This window comes from Salmo salar, chromosome ssa11, assembly GCF_905237065.1.
Source record: "Salmo salar chromosome ssa11, Ssal_v3.1, whole genome shotgun sequence".
Taxonomy (NCBI): domain Eukaryota; kingdom Metazoa; phylum Chordata; class Actinopteri; order Salmoniformes; family Salmonidae; genus Salmo; species Salmo salar.
The window spans coordinates 1,841,240-1,862,491 of NC_059452.1; the positions used below are offsets into that span (position 1 = coordinate 1,841,240).

At 41.4% G+C, this 21,252-nt stretch overlaps 1 protein-coding gene across 2 annotated transcripts in view; it reads left to right on the forward strand.

The window, feature by feature from the left end:
• The window catches only part of LOC106561882 (MAM domain-containing glycosylphosphatidylinositol anchor protein 1), a 471,396-nt gene that overhangs the window by 278,326 nt on the left and 171,818 nt on the right, over positions 1 to 21,252 (forward strand). For both annotated transcript variants that reach the window (XM_014126165.2, XM_014126164.2), the window contains exon 6: positions 492 to 624. In XM_014126165.2, coding sequence (XP_013981640.1) covers positions 492 to 624 — 133 coding nt within the window. The remainder of the gene's footprint in view (positions 1 to 491; positions 625 to 21,252) is intronic.

The window sequence follows — 21,252 nt, forward strand, 5'->3', positions numbered from 1 at the left end:
TCAAACATACATGCATGTGGGGGTCTGAGAGAGGAACTGTGTCCATCTGATGAATGGGCATGTGCCTGAACTTAATTCTATACACTAATTGTAGTCTCACCCATTAATTTCTAATGACCAGTCATTTTTGACCGGGAACACCACAGGTGTACAAAAGTTAAACAAAACACCCAAAATGTTATGAAAATCATCAAAATGTGTTTTGTTTGTTCAGATGCCCTGTGTGGACAAAGTCATGGAACCTTATGTCAATCAGATTAAATTAACTACATTTTTCAGAGAGAAAACTTGTAAATCGGTCCAATTCAACCGGCACACAGCAGGAGGGTTAAAAGTGCATTTAGAAATGTGCCAACAGGGTATTTATGGTGTTTGTCTGAGATTGTGTAAATGTACTGTGTGCATGTGTTTTTGTGAAGATTATTCACATGCGGTCAGTGAGGGTGTTACTGTTATATCTGTGTGACCAGTCAATGTTTTCTGTCACGCAGGGGGAGACCAAGGTGCTGAAGCTGAAGAACCTGAGGCCAAAGGACTTTGCAAACTACACATGTGAGGTGACTGTTCGCAACGTGTGTGACATCCCTGAGAGCTCTGTCACCTTTCGGCTCACCAACGCCACCAGTAAGCGACACATCGTCCTCCCTATCATTATTCTACACCCCTCTTTCATAATTTTATTTTAGTATGTTTTTAATGAAGAGAAGACGGTAAAGACACAAAGGTTTGTGACAGGGTTCAAATCTACTTGGTTAGGAAGAGCATACAGTACCAGTAAAAAGTTAGTACACACCTACTCATTCAAGGGTTTTTGTTTATTTTTATTATTATCTACATTACAGAATAATAGTGAAGACATCAAAACTATGAAATAACACATATAGAATAAGCAAACAAAAACGTGTTAAACAAATGAAAATATATTTGAGATTCTTCAAAATTGCCACCCTTTGCCTTGATGACAGCTTTGAACACTCTTGGCATTCTCTCAACCAGCTTCATGAGGTAGTCACCTGGAATATATTTCAATTAACAGGTGTGCATTGTTAAAAGTGAAATTGTGGAATGTATTTCCTTCTTAATGACAATCAGTTGTGTTGTGACAAGGAAGAGGTGGTATACAGAAGATAGTCCTACTTAAAAGACCAAGTCCATATTAGGATAAGAACAGCTCATATAAGCAAAGAGAAACGACAGTCCATCATTACTTTAAGATATGAAGGTCAGTCAATGTGGAAAATTCTAGTTTCTTCAAGTACAGTCGCAAAAAACACCAAGCACTATGATGTCACTGACTTTCATGAGGACTGCCACAAGAAAGGAAGACCCAGAGGTACCTCTGCTGCAGAGGATGAGTTCATTAGAGTTACCAGCCTCAGAAATTGCAGTCCAAATTAATGCTTCACAGACTTCAATTAATAGACACATCTCAACATCAACTGTTCAGAGGAGACTGTGTGAATCAGGCTTTCATGGTCTTATTGCTGCAAAGAGAACACTACTAAAGGACACCAATAAGAAGAAGAGACTTGATTGGGCCAAGAAACACGAGCAATGAACATTAGACTGGTGGAAATCTGTCTTTGGTCTGATGAGTCCAAATTTGAGATTTTTGGTTCTAACCGCTGTGTCTTTGTAAGACGCAGAGTAGATGAACGGATGATCTCCACATGTGTGGTTCCCACCGTGAAGCATGGAGGAGGAGGTGTGATGTTGTGGGGTTGCTTTGCTGGTGACACTGTCAGTGATTTATTTAGAATTCAAGGCACACATAACCAGCATGGCTACCACAGCATTATGCAGTGATATGCCATCCCATCTTGTTTGCGCTTAGTCCCACTATCATTTGTTTTTCAACAGGACAATGACCCAACACACCTCCAGGCTGTGTAAGGGCTATTTAACCTGTTGGGGATAGGGGGCAGTATTTGCACGGCCGGATAAAAAACGTACCCGATTTAATCTGGTTACTACTCCTGCCCAGTAACTAGAATATGCATATAATTGTTTGTTTTGTATAGAAAACACCCTAACGTTTCTAAAACTGTTTGAATGGTGTCTGTGAGTATAACAGAACTCATTTGGCAGGCCAAAACCTGAGAAGATTCCAAACAGGAAGCGCCCTCTCTGACCATTTCTTGGCCTTCTTTGTCATCTCTATCCAAAACAAAGGATCTCTGCTGTAACGTGACATTTTCTAATGCTCCCATAGGCTCTCAGAAGGCGCCAGAACGTTGAATGATGACTTTGCAGGCCATGGCTGAAAAACAGTAGCGCATTTGGTAAGTGGTCGATCTGAGAACAATGAGACTGGGGCGCGCGTGCACGTGACGACTCCATGTTTACATTTTCAGTCTTTGTACGAAAACAACGACTCCCGGTCGGAATATTGTCGTTTTGTTCGTGCGTTCCAGACACTATCCGAAATAGTAAAGAAGTGTCGCGCGCATGGCGCAATTCGTGACAATAAAATTCTAAATATTCCATTACCGTATTTCGAAGCATGTCAACCGCTGTTTAAAATCAATTTTTACGACATTTTTCTCGTAGAAAAGCGATAATATTCCGACAGGGAATCTCCTTTTCGGCAAACAGAGGAAAAAATCCCAAAGGCGGGGGCGGTCGGGTCACGAGCATAAGCCCAGTGTCCCTTGATCGGCCACTTGAGAAAGGCGATAATGTGTTTCAGCCTGGGGCTGGAATGACGACATTCTGTTTTTTCCCGGGCTCTGAGCGCCTATGGACGACGTGGGAAGTGTCACGTTAGAGCAGAGATCCTTAGTAAATGATAGAGATGGAAAAGAAGTTCAAGAAATGGTCAGACAGGCCACTTCCTGTAAAGGAATCTCTCAGGTTTTGACCTGCCATTTGAGTTCTGTTATACTCACAGACACCATTCAAACAGTTTTAGAAAATTTAGGGTGTTTTCTATCCATATGTAATAAGTATATGCATATTCTAGTTACTGGGTAGGAGTGGTAACCAGATTAAATCGGGTATGTTTTTTATCCAGCCGTGTCAATACTGCCCCCTATCCTAAACAGGTTAACACTTTTTTGGTTACAACATGATTCCATATGTATGTGTATTTCATGGTTTTGATGTCTTCATTATTATTCTACAATGTAGAAAATAGTACAAATAAAGAAAAACCCTTGAATGAGTAGGTGTTCTAAAACTTTTGACTTGTACTATATGTGTTGAAGGGGGTGGCGTTTACCACTAGACCACCCCAGGCAACACCTCTCTCTCCTTTAATCTCAGTTTTTCTGTGTGAATCCATCCCTCACTCTCTTATCCCTTGTCTTGCTCTGTCTCACTGAACCGTTCTCTGCTTTTCCCCCCTCCTCTCTTTCAAATCAAATCAAATCAAATTGTATTTGTCACATGCGCCGAATTCAACAGGTGTAGACCTTACCATGAAATGCTTACTTACAAGCCCTTAACCAACAATGCAGTTCACATGCAGACACTCCGTCTCATCCTCCCTCTCTCCCACTTTCCCCCTCTTGATATCTCATCTCTCGCTCACCCTCTCCAGTTCTCTCCAACTTCCGCACTTTGAGGATCGCACTCCATCTCTTCTCCTCATCTCAACTCACTCCATCTTCCCTTCCTTTTCCCTCAATCTCCATATCCCTCACTGTCTCTCTCTTTATTTTCTCTCCTCCTCGTTGACATACATCTCTCACTCCCTTGCTCCTCTCCTCTGTGTGTTACACCGTCTATCCGTCTTGTTATTCCCTTGCTGGGAGACACATCTCTGGCCCTCACTTCTAATTCACCTGTCATAGAACTCTTTTATCTCTCTTCACTCCGGCCCGTCTCCACGGCGATGTCATGTTACCACCGGCAAAGACGTTGCTGTCGACAACGCTGTCAGTTAGACTGCAGTCTCCCTCCGAAGGCCGCTTGCTCGGCAAACGAGAGCCAGAATCCTATCTTCTTTTTCATTCCCTTTCTTTTCAGTTTTTTTGCCGCATTTCAAATGTCATCAGACGAACCCCCCTTCCAAGAGCTGACCTATTCATCTGTTTTAATGCAGCCTATATATTTTTTTCTTTACGAGAATTGAAAGGCCATGATTGATGATAAGATATTACAGCTAATGTCGGGGTTTGAAGTACCGGACAGTTAAATTAAAGGGTTCAAAGGATGCTAATTTGCATAATTAATTTAAGAGTCAATTCAGAGGGAACAATATGAGGTGGATGAGGTTGGCACTAGTCACGAGGCTAAATGTTTGGAAATCAATGTTTATTCTGGTCATTAGTGGTAGCACAAAAGCAGGCAAAGCAGCCAGAAAACATTTTGTAACACCTAATAAAGGGGAAAGTACCAGAGAGATGAGCTCTCCATTAACAAACAATGTTGTTTTTGTGGTATTCTCTCCGTCTTACTTTCCTTCGTGGCTGAGAACCCTTGTTTTGGGGGGGCTGTGAACCCTTTGTCAAATTAGTGGGCTGAAAATGTATACAGCTTCAAACTGCGAACATATTGTTCTTTACGTGTGGGATTCACTGAAGTAAAATGCACAGATTATTTCCCCCCATCCCGTAAGAGGCTGTGTTGCAAGCTTGCTCGCGCTCTCTGACTGAGAGAAATTGTGAAAGGAGAGTAGGACACACAGGACTCAATACTTCTGTACCCTTGAGGATACCCACTCTGAAAAACAGACAAAAACAAACACGCTTCCCTTAGTCCACAGCCAAGGCGAAAGCAAAAGAACAACAGCACAAATTGGAATTTGGATCTGCTTTTAAGAGAGAGGCATAAAGCCGGATAAAGATGCAGAGGGACAAGAGGAATCAATCACAGATTTTTTTGTTTAGCTTTTTTTGGCTTTTTATTTATTTATTTGCTGTTGGACATGCAATTGAAACAAGGAATACAAATGGCCCATATTTCATCTTCCAAGCTCTGATGCAGGTCGGCACAAAGCAACCAATGAGAGCACTTGAATAAAATAAGCAAAACTCTTCAAGTTAGATGTACCTTTTTCTTTTGTACCTTGTTGTATACTACTATACAGTGCCTTCAGAAAGTATTCACACCCCATTACTTTTTCCTTCTTTTTTTGTTACAGCCTGAATTTAAAATGGATTAAATTGAGATTTTGTGTCACAGATCTATGCACAATACCCCATGATTTCAAAGTGGAATTTTGTTTTAAGAAAATGTTCGAAATTAATAAAATATCTCAATAAGTATTGAACCCCTTTGTAATGACAAGCCTAAATAAGTTCAGAAGTAAAAATGTGATTACCAAATAGGTTGCATCAACTCATTCTGTTGTTCAATACTAGTGGTTGAATGATTACCCAATCTCTGTACCTCACACATACAATTATCTGTAAGGTCCTTCAATCGAATAGTGAATTTCAATCACAGATTCAACCACAAAGACCAGGGAGGTTTTTCAATGCCTCGCAAAGAAGGACACAGATTTGGTAGATGTGTAAAAATCAGACTCTGAATATTACTTGAAGCATGGTGAAGTTATTAATTACACTTTGGCTTGTGTATGAATAAACCTAGTCACTACAAAGATACAGGCATCTTTCCTAACTCAGTTGCCGGAGAGGACAGAAACTGCTCAGGGATTTCAGTAAGGCCAATGGTGATTTTAAAACAGTTAGTTTAATGATTGCGTTATGAGAACTAAGGATGGATTAACAACATTGTAGTTACTCCACAATACAAGCCTAAATGGCAGAGAGAGAAGTGCAAAGCCTGTACAGAATAAAAATATTCCAAAACATGCATCCTGTCTGCAACACAGCACTTACAGTACCAGTCGAAAGATTGGACAGACCTACTCATTTCAGGGTTTTTGTTTATTTTTATACTATTTTAGAATAGCAGTGAAGACATCAAAACTATGAAATAACACATATGGAATTATATAGTAACCAAAAATTGTTAAACAAATCAAAATATATTTGAGATTCTTCAAAGTAGCTGTTCTTTGCACACTCTTCATATACTCATTCATTCTCTCAACCAGCTTCATGAGGTAGTCGACTGGAATGCATGTTAAAAGTTTGTGTGGAATTTCTTTCCTTCTTATTAATGCGTTTTAGCCAATCAGTTGTGTTGTGAAAAGGTAGGGGTGGAATACAGAAGAAAATCCTATTTGGTAAAAGGCCAGGTCCATATTATGGCATGAAGAGCTCAAATAAGCAAAGAGAAATGACAGGAAAAGGAAGACCCAGAGGTACCTCAGATTGCAGCCCAAATAGATTCTTCACAGAGTTCAAGGAACAGACATATCTCAACATTAACTGTTCAGAGGAGACTGTGTGAATCAGGCTTTCATGGTTGAATTGCTGCAAAGAAACCACTTTTAAAGGACACCAATAAGAAGAAGAGACTTGCTTGGACCAAGAAACAAGCAATGGACATTAGACCGGTGCAAATCTGTCTTTGGTCTAATGATTCCAAACTTGACATTTTTGGTTCTAACCGACTTGTCTTTGTGAGACGCAGAGTAGGTTAATGGATGATCTCTGCATATGTTGTTCCCACCGTGAAACATAGAGGAGGAGGTGTATGAGTGCTTTGCTGGTGACACTGTCAGTGATTTATTTAGAATTCAAGACACGCTTAACCAGCATGGCTATCACAGTCTTCAGCAGCGATACGCCATCCCATCTGGTTTGCTCTTAGATGGACTATCATTTGTTTTTCAACAGGACAATGACCCAACACACCTCCAGGCTGTGTAAGGGCTATTTGACCAAGAAAGAGAGTGATGGAGTGCTGCATCAGATGATCTGGCCTCCACAATCACCCGACCTGAACCCAATTGAGATGGTTTGGGATGAGTTGGACTGCAGAATGAACGAAAGTGAAGCAGCCAACAAGTACTCAGCATATGTGGGAACTCCTTCAAGACTGTTGGAAAAGCATTCCTCATGAAGCTGGTTGAGAGAATGCTAGGAGTGTGCAAAGCTGTCAAGGCAAAGGGTGGCTACTTTGAAGAATTTCAAATATAAAATATATTTTGATTTGTTTAATTTATTTTGGTTAATACATGATTCCATATGTGTTAGTTTTGATGTCTTCACGATTATTCTACAATGTAGAAAATTGTAAAAATAAAGGAAGACCCTTGAATGAGTAGGTGTGTCCAAACTTTTGACTGGTACTGTAAGTAATACTGCAAAAAATGTGGCAAAGAAATTAACTTGTTGTCCTAAATACAAAGTGGTATCTTTTGGGCAAATCCAACACAAAATATCACTGAGTACCACTCTTCATATTTGCAAGCATGGTGGTGGCTGCATCATGTTATAGGTATGCTTGTCATCGGCAAGGACTAGGGAGTGTTTTAGGATAAAAAGAAACGGAATAAAGCTATAAGCACAGAGCAACTTGGTTCAGTCTGCTTTCCAACAGATACTGGGAGACAAATTCACCTTTTAGCAGGACTATAATCTAGAACACAAGGTCAAATCTACGCTGGAGTTGCTTACCATGATGCAATTTAATGTTCCTGGGTGGCCTAGTTACAGTTTTGACTTATATTGGCTTGAAAATCTATGGCAAAACTTGAAAATGGCTGTTTAGCAATGATCAACAATCAACTTGACAGAGCTTGAAAAAATGTTTTAACAGTAATGGGTAAATATTTTACAATCCAGGTGTGCAAAGCTCTTCGACTCAGAGCTGTAAACCCCGCTGAAGGCACTTCTACAAATTGACAGGGGTGTGAATACTTATGTAAATGAGATTTCTGATTTTCATTTTCAATAAATTTGCAAAGATTCCTAAAAACATGTTTTCACTTTCATTATGGGTTATTGTGTGTGGATGGGTGAGATTTTTTTTTAATTTAATCTATTTTGAATTCAGGCTGTAACACTGTAAAATGTGGAATAAGTCAAGGGGTATGAATACTTTCTGAAGGCACTGTTTATACGCACCTGAAAAATAATCCTTGTTCCATTTATTCCAGTTATTTTGACTTGTGAATTTACACAAAGGTTAGTACACTCGAGGTTGCGAATGACATTTGCCCTCATTCATTGTACACATTCCTTTTGTATTCACTGTCAAACACTTCCTGTATTCCACTCAAAGGCTTTGCCACAGGCACGCCTTCCTTCTGAAGGTCAAAGGCAGCACAAAGAAAATGTACGCCACTTAAGGAAGGATTATCATAATTACATCAGCTCTGTATTATTCTCCATGTCACTAAGGAGCCTACTTTTTATTCACGTGACCCTGGCACTTCTAATGGCAATGGTTATTAGAAGGTCACAAAGAACCTATTTTCTTGTACCACAAGGTCACCTGTACATCGCTGACTTTTACAATAGATCAATGATGACCTGTTTTATATGCCAAAGACTTTGATTCATAAGCCTTGGCAGGGAGAACTGAAGTTGCATCAGCATTTTTTATGTTGTCTGCCAATGGCATCTCTGATAGCACTCACTAAAGTCAATGTTAGGTTGTAATCAAGTTCAGTGAAGGTCGTGGCTCTCTCCATAAGCTTAGAAAAGCCAAATATTCTGGTGTCTGCCATGTCATCTCTGATATCACTCACTAAAGTCAAGGTTAGGTTGGAATCCCATTGAATGGAAGTTGTGGCTTACTACACAGTTTGGACACTCATCGGTATCTCACAAGACACGCAACCAGAGGTCTCTTCACAGTCCCTAGGTCCAGAACAGAGGCTGGGAAACGCACAGTGTTAAATAGAGCCATGACTAAATGGAACTCTCTTCCACCCCAGGTAATTCAAGCTAGCAATAAAACATGATAATAAAAAGAAAAAAAAGAACACCCTATGGCACGACAGAGACTGTAAAGAGAAACACAGACATTTTTATGCACTTTGTGTTGTATTTTGCATTGTATTATTCATGTGATATGTGGTTGGGATACGACTGTGTTATGGGGTTGGCTATCTTAAGATGAATGCGCTAGCTATTGGTTACTCTGGATGGGAGCGTCTGCTGAATGGCTAAATTGCAATGTAAATGTATATTATGTATTTTATTTGTTATGTGGTATCCTGTTTGGACCCCAGGAAGAGTAGCCGCTTCCTCGGCAGCAGCTAATTTGGGATCCTAATAAATACAAAAATATACAAGCTTTAAAAGAGCCAAGTATTCTGGTGACTGCCATGGCATCTCTGATAGCGCTAAAGTCAAGGTAGGTTGGAATTGTGTTGAATGAAGGTTGTAGGTTGGAATCATGTTGAATGGAAGTTGTCTATCTCCACAAGCTAATACACCACAGGTATTCTACTCATCTCTCAGTTATGTCTCTGAAATGATAATAATGAAATAATTCTGTAGTGAGACTATGAGAGCTTGTTGCACACACACACACACACACACACACTTTGCTCTCCCATCCAATCAATCCAGGCCAGCCCAGAGCCACACATAGGGGGGGGGTTAAGTGCCTGAGACTCCAGCTAACAGGATGCATTGGGACACAGTGGTGTGTAAGAGTAAGGGGGGTTCTTTGCTGTTTTAGGTTTTGTAGTTTCTTTCCCTCAATCAAGGGGTGATGTTGAATGAGGGGAGAATGAACATCTCCCACTCAGCATAACATCTATGATTGGTCCTCTGAATAAACCTATTTTTCTCCCCCTGATTTGCTTTGGGGTCTGTGTTATTGAAGAGTAACATCAACTGCTAACAGAAACGAAAAGGTTAACACTGAAGGGAAAAAATATCCAATCAGGATTTTTATTTGGTGGTCTCTGGGCAGATAAATCTAGCTAGCTAAGTCGTACATTGGCTAGGCCAGCAGAAGCTTGATAGAAGGCATCTGCCATTCAACTGTATTAGGGCAAAATTTTGGAGTGAGAGTGGAATCAACAAATCACATTGACGTGTAATTGCCAAGCGGTCGAAGGCCAACAGGTCACTGCAACAGCGAGCAGTAGTTTTCCCACGGTCTAGCTAGCAAGCTTTTATTTTAGGCCTGTTTGCAGTGGCTGCAGCAGCTGTTATGGAAGATGAGGTTGTTGCTAATTTGTTAGCTTCCCCCTTTTCAAGAATAACTTTTAACAAGAAGTTACGTTTCACATCCTCGTCTGGTGAGTGGAACTGTGTTTTTTATTGCAGCTTGCATGCTGTTGTTGGCCAACTCTTTGAAAATAAGTTGTGTGTGAAACATTTTTGGTTATTTTGTGTGATAAATGTGAATTGTTCTTCGCAATGGGAAGTAATAGTTGTAAGTTTACATTGGGAAATGCTTAGTTGTGTTTTTGTATTATTATTGGGACCTACTGGCTTATTATTTCAGAGTGAATGGACTGCTGTCTTTCCATCGGCTCTATGCAGTGGTGGGACCTGTGTGAAGGAAAGGCACCCAGTGTGAAAAATCTTTTTTTCAGATTTTCACTCTCAAAATCACCCTTATAAAAAATATAAAGTGAGGGAAAAAAGTATTTGATCCCCTGCTGATTTTGTACGTTTGCCCACTGACAAAGAAATGATCAGTCTATAATTTGAATGGTAGGTTTATTTGAACAGTGAGAGACAGAATAACAACAAAAGAATCCAGAAAAACGCATGTGAAAAATGTTATAAAATTATTTGCATTTTAATGAGGGAAATAAGTATTTGACCCCTCTGCAAAACATGACTTAGTACTTGGTGGCAAAACCCTTGTTGGCAATCACAGAGGTCAGACATTTCATGCAGTTGGCCACCAGGTTTGCACACATCTCAGGAGGGATTTTGTCCCACTCATCTTTGCAGATCTTCTCCAAGTCATTAAGGTTTTTAGGCTGATGTTTGGCAACTCGAACCTTCAGCAACTCGAACAATCTTGTCCCTGACATCATTGGAGAGCTCTTTGGTCTTGGCCATGGTGGAGAGTTTGGAATCTGATTGATTGATTGCTTCTGTGGACAGGTTTCTTTTATACAGGTAACAAGCAGAGTTTTGCCGCACTCCCTATAAGAGTGTGCTTCTAATCTCAGCTCGTTACCTGTATAAAAGACAACTGGGAGCCATAAATCTTTCTGATTAAGAGGGGGTCAAATACTTACTTCCCTCATTAAAATGCAAATCAATTTATAACATTTTTGACATGCGTTTTTCTGGATTTTGTTGTTGTTATTCTGTATCTCACTGTTCAAATTAACCTACCATTAAAATTATAGACTGATCATTTCTTTGTCAGTGGGCAAACGTACAAAATGAGCAGGCTATCAAATACTTTTTTCCCTCACTGTATAAAAACACAAAAATGTGATGTTCAAAGTCCACAACAATGCTTAAACCACATCAGGAGACACGCTCTGAAACAACTACAAAGTAAGGTTTCAGCCTGTTGTAGTGTACCACGGCACGATAAGGTCCATTAAACTGTACTACTTACTTCATGCAGCACCTCTGACAGTTTCTTTGCAATTTTGAAAGGACCCTTGCATTTATTTCTCAGTTTTGGTGACAACCCCTTTTTCCTCTGGTAGTCCCTAAGCCACACAATTATTTTCCTCATACCTCTGGGGTGTCACATTTAGATCAAAGTATTGTTTTTGTTTACCTGTGTCTTTTAGGTGATTTCTCTTTACAGCTTCCCTTACAGTGCTTAAATACCCTTGCACCTTTTACACATACTGAGAAACATATTGTTTCCCTTCATATTGTTGTGTTTCCATAAACACATCAACTGATAACGTAATTTCAGTACTGGCCAGCACCCTGTATGATGTAAACCCCCGTGGAAGATTGAACACTACTCCTGTATGCCATCATCACATATGGCAGTATCTCATCCCAATTTCTTTGATTGTCATCAACAAAAAGTGACATCATGTTGATCAGAGTTCTGTTCATTCTTTCCACTAAACCATCTAATTTTGGGTTGTACAGAATGATTCTTGTTTTGTTCATTTGTAAAAGATTGCACATCTCTCTAAAAAGAGTAGATTCAAAATTTTACCCCTGGTCCCTATGGATAGAGCTAGGAACGCTTAGCTCCAACAAAAATTCAACACAACGTTTCTTGGCCACTGTTACTGCTTCCTGATTGGGTATGGCTTATGCCTCTGACCACCTATTAAAGTAATCCGACACTACCATAATATGTTTGTTACCTCGTCCCGTCTCTGTAAACGTACCAATTAAGTCTACACCTCTCCTCTCAAAAGGGCGGCCTGTGATAGAACTTGTCATGGGCGCTCTGGGGGCTGGACTCTGTAACTTGTATGCGGCGCATGCCACACAGCCCTTACACCACTGCTTTATGGCTCTCTGCCAGCCCGGCCAATAAAATCTTACTGGTGAGTTTTTCATCTCCTAATTGGTCTCCTGTTCTATCATTGTGGATAAAGGTAAGTATCTCATGTACGAGCTCATCTGGTACAACCCCTCTCCAGATGGTGTCATCTGTCTCATAGTTTTGACTCTCAAGGCAAAACACCCCATTCTTCACATGTAATGCCCCCCACTCTTGTTTGAAAGCCCTGAACTTTGGCTCTGATTCCAACTCCATAGGGAGCTCTGCTCTAACCTTTTTTTTCAATGTCTTTAACTGGGAGACCACTGGGTCTCTATCCTGTGCTTCCAAAAGGAAAACTGCATTTGTGGGGACTGCCTGGCTTGTTTGAACTCCAACTACAGGCTCAATCGAGACATCATGAGGCTTGTTTACGATAGCTCTCAGATTGACAGTGGCCTGCTGTGAGTCGGCTGTGTGTACACTCTCTGTCTGTGTGTCGGTGTGACACACCATCTGCATTACTGTGCAGTCTCCCTGGCCTGTGGACAGTATCATAGTTAAACTGATTCAGTTTCTCTAACCATCTAACTGTCCCTAGGTTGTTTAAAGTTACTCAGCCACCTCAGTGAGCTGTGATCAGTTCTCAGTAGAATTTTCCTCCCCAGCAAAAAGTGTCTGAAATATTTAAGAAACACTACCACAGCGAGAAGCTCCTTCTTGGCAGTTGAATAATTCCTCTCCTGTTTTGACAGTGCCTGACTGGCATATGCTACTACTCTCTCTCTACCCTCGTATTTCTGGGAGAGGACTGCCCCTATGCCTATGTCACATGCGTCAGTATCCATTATGAAATCTAGATTTGGGTCTGGGAAAGCAAGTATGGGTGATGTGGTAAGCATGGTCTTTAATTCATTAACCTGTCTGGGAACCTGGGACGCTTGCGTCCCACCCTAGTCAACAGCCAATGGAATCGCGTCACGCGAAATACAAATACCTCATAAATGCTATAACTTCAATTTCTCAAACATATGACTATTTTATACCATTTTATAGATACACCGCTCCTGAGTCGAACCACGTTGTCCAATTTCAAAAAGGCTTTACAGCAAAAGCAAAACATTAGATTATGTTAGGAGAGTACCCAGCCCAAAATAATCACACTGCCATTTTCAAAGCAACTAGCATATACCCAAAACACAGCTAAATGCAGCACTAACCTTTGACAATCTTCATCAGATGACACTCCTAGGACATCATGTTACACAATACATGCATTTTTTGTTCGATAAAGTTTATATTTATATATAAAAACAGCATTTTACATCGGCGCGTGACGTTCAGAAAATATTTTCCCTCAAATGCTTCCCGTGAATCAACGCTACAATTTACAAAATTACTATTCAAAAACATTGTTAAAGGCCACTTCACTCGTTGCGTTGCACTCAAACATGTTCCCCTTATCTGTCAATCTGTATAAAGGTTCCTCCATAGCTACAAAATCTGGTATGAACCTCGTGTAGTATTACGCCAGGCCTAAAAATCTTCTTGCCTCTGTCAGTGACTTGGGGCTAGGCCATGACTTGACTGTTTTGATGGGGTAAGTGTACCTTCCCTCAGCCGAGATTCTGTGTCCCAGGTATCTCACCTGTGACCTGAACAATGAGGCTTAGATGGCTTTACCTGAAGTCCTACCTGCTCCAATCTGCTGAAAACCTTGTCTAAACGCTTCACATGTTCTTGGACTGTACGACCAAATACTATGATGACGTCTAAGTACACCAAGCATGTTGTCCACTGTAAATCAGCCAAAACCAGGTCCATGAGACTCTGGAAGCTGCTTGGAGCGTTTGTCAATCCAAACCCCATGACCTGGAATTCGAAAGCCCTCACTTTGTCACAAAAGCAGTTTTGCAACCATCCTCGGGGTGCATCTCGACTTGCCAGTATCCACTGGCTAAGTCTAAAGTGAAAATCCACTGAGCAGTGGATAAGCATATTTTAGTCTTCACGTTTAACCTTCTGTAATCCACAAAGAACCTGATTGAGCCGTCCTCCTTTCTTCCTAACACCACTGGTGCTGCTCATGTATTGCTGGATGTTTGTCAAACTCTGCTTGCAGATGAACAGACAACCGCCTCATCACTTGTTTGATAAGCCTGCTGTCCACTGTGTCAATCCTATGCTGGACTAGTTTGTGCAGCCCAAGTCAAATCACCAGTGCTTAACCTCTATGGGCTAGGTGGGACGCTAGCATCCCCCCCGTGGTGCACTCCATCAACAGCAGGTGCATTTCAAGAGCGGCAAATTTGAATCCAAATAAATGTCAAAATTCAAATTTTTCAAACATACAACTATTTTACACCCTTTGAAAGATAAACATCTCCTTAATCTAAGCACGTTTTACGATTTCAAAAAGGTTTTACGGCGAAAGCATAAATTTAGAGTATGTTAGGACAGTACATTTACAAGAGTTGTGTGTAATGTTTTGTCAAGTCAAAGACAGGGTCACCAAAACCATAAAACCAGCTAAAATGATGCACTAACCTTTTACAATCTCCATCAGATGACACTCCTAGGACATTATGTTAGACAATGCATGCATTTTTAGTTCTATCAAGTTCATATTTATATCCAAAAACAGCGTTTTACTATGGCATTGATGTTGAGGAAATCGTTTCCCTCCAATAACCGGCAGTCAAGTCAACACCACAAATTAAATAATTAAAATTAGAAAACATTGGTAAAATATTATATTGTCATTTAAAGAATTATAGATTTACATCTCTTGAACGCAATCAACTTGCCAGATTTAAAAATAACCTTACTGGGAAATCACACTTTGCAATAATCTGAGCACTGCGCCCAGAAAAATACGCGTTGCGATACAGACTAGACGTCATGTTGGGGAGATCTAAAATCGAAAATACTATGTAAATAATCCATTACCTTTGATTCTCTTCATCAGATGTCACTTCCAGGTATCACAGGTCCATAACGAATGTAGTTTTGTTCAAAAAAGCTCATCATTTATGTCCAAAAATCTCCGTCTTGTTAGCACATGATCTAAGCCAGCCGGACTTCTCGTTATGAACGAGGGGAAAAAATATATTTACGTTCGTTCAAACATGTCAAACGTTGTATAGCATAAATCATTAGGGCCTTTTTTAACCAGAACATGAATAATATTCAAGGTGGACGAATGCATACTCTTTTATAACGTATTGGAACGAGGGTACCCAACATGAACTCGCGCGCCAGGTGTCTAATGGGCCATCATCGTTCCATGGCTCTTGTTCGGTCAGATCTCCCTCCAGAAGACTCAAAACACTTTGTAAAGGCTGGTGACATCTAGTGGAAGCAATAGGAAGTGCCAAAATATTCCTCAGCCCCTGTGTTTTTCAATGGCATAGGTTTAAAGGTAATACAACACATCAGGTATCCACTTCCTGTCAGAAAATGTCTCAGGGTTTTGCCTGCCAAATGAGTTCTGTTATACTCACAGACACCATTCAAACAGTTTTAGAAACTTTAGAGTGTTTTCTATCCATATATAATAAGTATATGCATATTCTAGTTACTGGGTAGGATTAGTAACCAGATTAAATCGGGTACATTTTTTTTATCCAGCCGTGCAAATACTGCCCCCTAGCCCTAACAGGTTAACACTCCCACATACAGTGGGGAGAACAAGTATTTGATACACTGCCGATTTTGCAGGTTTTCCTACTTACAAAGCATGTAGAGGTCTGTAATTTTTATCATAGGTACACTTCAACTGTGAGAGACGGAATCGAAAACAAAAATCCAGAAAATCACATTGTATGATTTTTAAGTAATTCATTTGCATTTTATTGCATGACATAAGTATTTGATACATCAGAAAAGCAGAACTTAATTTTTGGTACAGAAACCTTTGTTTGCAATTACAGAGATAATACGTTTCCTGTAGTTCTTGACCAGGTTTGCACACACTGCAGCAGGGATTTTGGCCCACTCCTTCATACAGACCTTCTCCAGATCCTTCAGGTTTCGGGGCTGTCGCTGGGCAATACGGACTTTCAGCTCCCTCCAAAGATTTTCTATTGGGTTCAGGTCTGGAGACTGGCAAGGCCACTCCAGGACCTTGAGATGCTTCTTATGGAGTCACTCCTTAGTTGCCCTGGCTGTGTGTTTCGGGTCGTTGTCATGCTGGAAGACTCAGCCACGACCCATCTTCAATGCTCTTACTGAGGGAAGGAGGTTGTTGGCCAAGATCTCGCAAATACATGGTCCCATTAGTCCTCCCCTCAATACGGTGCAGTCATCCTGTCCCCTTTGCAGAAAAGCATCCCCAAAGAATGATGTTTCCACCTCCATGCTTCACGGTTGGGATGGTGTTCTTGGGGTTGTACTCATCCTTCTTCTTCCTCCAAACACGGCGAGTGGAGTTTAGACCAAAAAGCTCTAGTTTTGTCTCATCAGACCACATGACCTTCTCCCATTCCTCCTCTGATCATCCAGATGGTCATTGGCAAACTTCAGATGGGCCTGGACATGCGCTGGCTTGAGCAGGGGGACCTTGCGTGCGCTGCAGGATTTTAATCCATGACGTCATAGTGTGTTACTAATGGTTTTCTTTGAGACTGTGGTCCCAGCTCTCTTCAGGTCATTGACCAGGTCCTGCCGTGTAGTTCTGGGCTGATCCCTCACCTTCCTCATGATCATTGATGCCCCACGAGGTGAGATCTTGCATGGAGCCCCAGACCGAGGGTGATTGACCGTCATCTTGAACTTCTTTCATTTTCTAATAAATGCGCCAACAGTTGTTGCCTTCTCACCAAGCTGCTTGCCTATTGTCCTGTAGCCCATCCCAGCCTTGTGCAGGTCTACAATTTTATCCCTGATGTCCTTACACAGCTCTCTGGTCTTGGCCATTGTGGAGAGGTTGGCGTCTGTTTGATTGAGTGTGTGGACAGGTGTCTTTTATACAGGTAACGAGTTCAAACAGGTGCAGTTAATACAGGTAATGAGTGGAGAACAGGAGGGCTTCTTAAAGAAAAACTAACAGGTCTGTGAGAGCCGGAATTCTTACTGGTTGGTAGGTGATCAAATACTTTTGTCATGCAATAAAATGCAAATGAATTACTTAAAAATCATGCAATGTGATTTTCTGGATTTTTATTTTCGATTCCGTCTCTCACAGTTGAAGTGTACCTATGATAGAAATTACAGACCTCTACATGCTTTGTAAGTAGGAAAACCTGCAAAATCGGCAGTGTATCAAATACTTGTTCTCCCTACTGTACATCCCCACCATTTCCTTTACAGATTTCAGTTGCACCTCAGTTAGCTGGCTGCAATCTGTCCAGCTCTCCGTCCCACTTCGATGTGGTGGGAGAGTATGGCGGCTGGTTAGAATCCTGTTGGCTAGCAACGGTAGTGTCTTCACTACCCTTCTCCCAGATAGAGAAACCCCCCAGTTCAGTGCCCTCCCTCAGTAACTGTGATTCTGGAGTTACATTCATCACAAGCACTGGCAGTTTCCCCTTCACTGAGCTACACATGCTACATGCTACCAACAAGTTACTGTATCAGTGACTTCAACACAGGGCTCAAGAAGACCCTCTGTTTTGTCATTGTTTACTGTACCCTCATCTTTACCAGTTATAAACATTTCACTTCTACAGGGGATAGTTGTGTCATTCATCACCACCACTTTACACACTCCCCCAGCCCCATATTTTACCAGGAAGTCTGTCCCTATCAGTCCACACTGGTCGGTGTTGCTAGCGACTACCTAATCCCTGGTCAGTTTCAAACCGTCAATGTTCATGACTGCGGACCAGCACCCCAGGACTGAGAGAAACTGCCCATTTTCGACTTTAACCGTGCTGTAGCATTTCTTCCTACCTATTTGTATACCATGGAAAACGGGGCTCCCAAGTCCACCATGACTTTACACTTGAAGTCAGCAATTTTGCACTCCAGGTGAACCCCACTACACACTTGAAGTAATCCATGTTGTGGGCTGGACAGCTGTGCATGTAATTGAAGCTGATAATGTCCTATCCTTTTCCATGTAAGAACAGTTTTTCTTTTCATGTGCAATGTACAACCACAGTGCCAGCAGGCCCTGCTATTGGTCAACATAGGTTGTCTTCTGTCTCTCCTGGGGAACCTAGACCTCCCTCTCCCCTGGTCCGGTCTGTATCCTCCCACGGCGTCTGCCTTAGCTTCTGCAGAACACCCTGGGAACACTCTTATGCTTTGGTATGTCTCCCTCTGATGTGGCTGCCTTACTGCAAGATACTGCACCTCGGTCCGCAACTGTACAACGCTCTCACACAATGACTCAAATATCTCTTTTGGAACTCTGACAATGTCTCCAACTGGAGCCAGAGTAACCTCACTTGTCCCACACATGTTCATTTTGTAATGTGCAGTGTATTTTGTAATGTGCAGTGTATTTATCTAGCTGCCTTATCTTATCAAGCTCTGTAGCAATGCTAATTGCCTCTTCCAACATTTTTGGTACCGCCTTGCGCAGGTGCCTACGAAGACCACTGCACCCAATGTGTGTGATAAAATGGTCTCCTGACAGCGAATCACATGTGCTCGCGCTATAATCTGGACAAGCATTTGAGGCTAGCCTGTTTAAATCATGCCCAAAGTCACAAGGTGCCTATATGCCTCCTGTGTGTGTGTGTGTGTGTGTGTGTGTGTGTGTGTGTGTGTGTGTGTGTGTGTGTGTGTGTGTGTGTGTGTGTGTGTGTGTGTGTGTGTGTGTGTGTGTGTGTGCGTATGTATATATATGTATGTGTGCGTGTGTGTGTGCCGCTGCTGTTTGGTGTACCTGTACTCTGCATTAGCGGCAGAGCTAAGACCAGGGCTTTGTTGTCTCCCGACGCACGTGGGTTCCCCGGGTTCACAATGCTTGTGTCATCAATTGCTGTTAGATTAGATTTTTCCATGTAGGTCAGGAAAGCGCTGGTGATTCAGAAACGGAGGACAAGAGGATTGATAGATTTTTGTATCATAATCCTCGCGTGGGATTAGGGCTGACTTGTTCCGTTAAGTGACAATGCCAAATCCTCTTTCCCCCCATAAAACAACAGGCATAAAGATAAACTCTGGATTCTGGGGCATGGTTCTTCCTGCCCCAACTGGAAGGACCCAATAAGGGCGTCCTTGAATCTGCCTGAACCGGCCTTCGGCTGAAAACTATGAATGCCATAGGCGTCTTAATAGGTTTGTGATTGTGTGTGCTTAGGATTCTTTTTTTTCTCTTCTTATACAGTGACACACACTCCTGTAGAACAAAACAATGCACAGCAGAATGTCGTACTGTGTGCATGTCACACATGTCCATTGTGTGTGTGTGTGTTACACAGAAAAAGGTTCCAAAAGGATTCTTCAGCTGTTACCAATTACAAACCCTCTGTGGAAAGGGTTCTACAGATGTAGGATCTTAATTTGAGCCAGTTTGCTATAGCAGAAAAATTATTCTGCAGCAACAGGAAATGTGAAATATTATGCGGATTAATTAATAGGGTTGATACATTTTACATTAGGGCAAATCAAATTTTAAAGTGGAAATTAAAAAATTTAAAAGCCTTTTTAAACCTCTTATACACTAAAAGTTTGTGTGTCCTGCTCTACAGGAAAATTCTTAGCTACAAAAGAGTAATCAAATTAAGATACAACATCTGTACCTGTAACCAAAAAGGGTTCTTCAAAGGGTTATCCCAAGGGGACAGCCAAAGAACCATTTTAGGTTCTAGAGAGAACCTTTTTTCAAACAGCGTATATGTTATAAGTGAGTATTTCAACACCCGCCTTTTAAAATTAAGACATAGATCTGCTCTTAAGACACCTCAACAACATTCAGTTGACTGTCTCTCTCCTCCCTTCAGACTCTCGGTCCACCAATGACTGCCTATTCCTTTCAGGCTTTATGGTACTGTGTTAGAACTAGGCTAATAAACGGCTAGTTAAGAAGCCATCTAAATGCGTCATTTAACCGTGCTAATCTCCCCTCCACCCTTCGCCGCTACCCCGATTAATAATTGACTGGGCCCCTAATTGCCGACTGGTTCCCTAGACGATAGATGGTGTCACAACGTTCCCAGTCCCAGTTGCCATGACGATATGAGTGGACGGAGAATACTCACGACAGAGACACTATAAGATGGACACAGTAGATAGAGTTCTCAGGACCCAGAGATAGTGGTATAATGGTGTGGGTTTGTCCTCTGTGTCAAGTAAATAAAAAGTTGTTATTGTTTCTTTTGATCATTGGCATACAAGATACAGTATTTGATATACAGTATAGCGATATTCTCAACAGAACAATGTGACACTTTTAAAAACTAAACATCTCTTCCTCATTGCTTTCTGCTCTATGACTCTGAAAGATCCTGGCCAGATTTAATAACTGGGCTGGTCAAAAGTAGTGAATAAATGGTGCCATTTGGTACACAGTTTAAGTGAATGAAGGGTCTTCACACACACATAAAAGAGATGGTGAGAAGATTGTAAATCACAAGGCAGAGGGAGACACAGTGTATTTCCTATTATAAACTGGGTGGTTTGAGCCCTGAATGCTGATTGGCTGAAAGCCGCGGCATATCAGACCGTATACCACGGGTATGACAAAATATTTATTTTTACTCTTCTAATTATGTTTGTAACCAGTTTATAATAGCAATATGGCACCTCAGGGTTTTATGGTATATTGCCAATATACCACGGCTAAGAGCTGTATCCGCGTTTCAGCCCTTAGCCGTGGTATATTGGTGCTTTACCACACCTCCTCTACGCTTTATTTATCACGTTTCAGTTAAAACCCAGACGCAGACAGTGTCAAAGAAACAAAAGTGTATTACTAGTAGAGGGGCAGGCAAACGACAGGTCAAGGGATGTCAGAGGTCAGTAATCCAGATCGTGTGCAAAAGGTCCAGGATGGCAGGCAGTCTCAGGGTCAGAGCAGGCAGGGGTCAATAATCCAGTGTGGTGTGGCAAAGTGCAGGCAGGGTCAGGGCAGGCAGAAAGGTCAAAACTGGGAAAAACTAG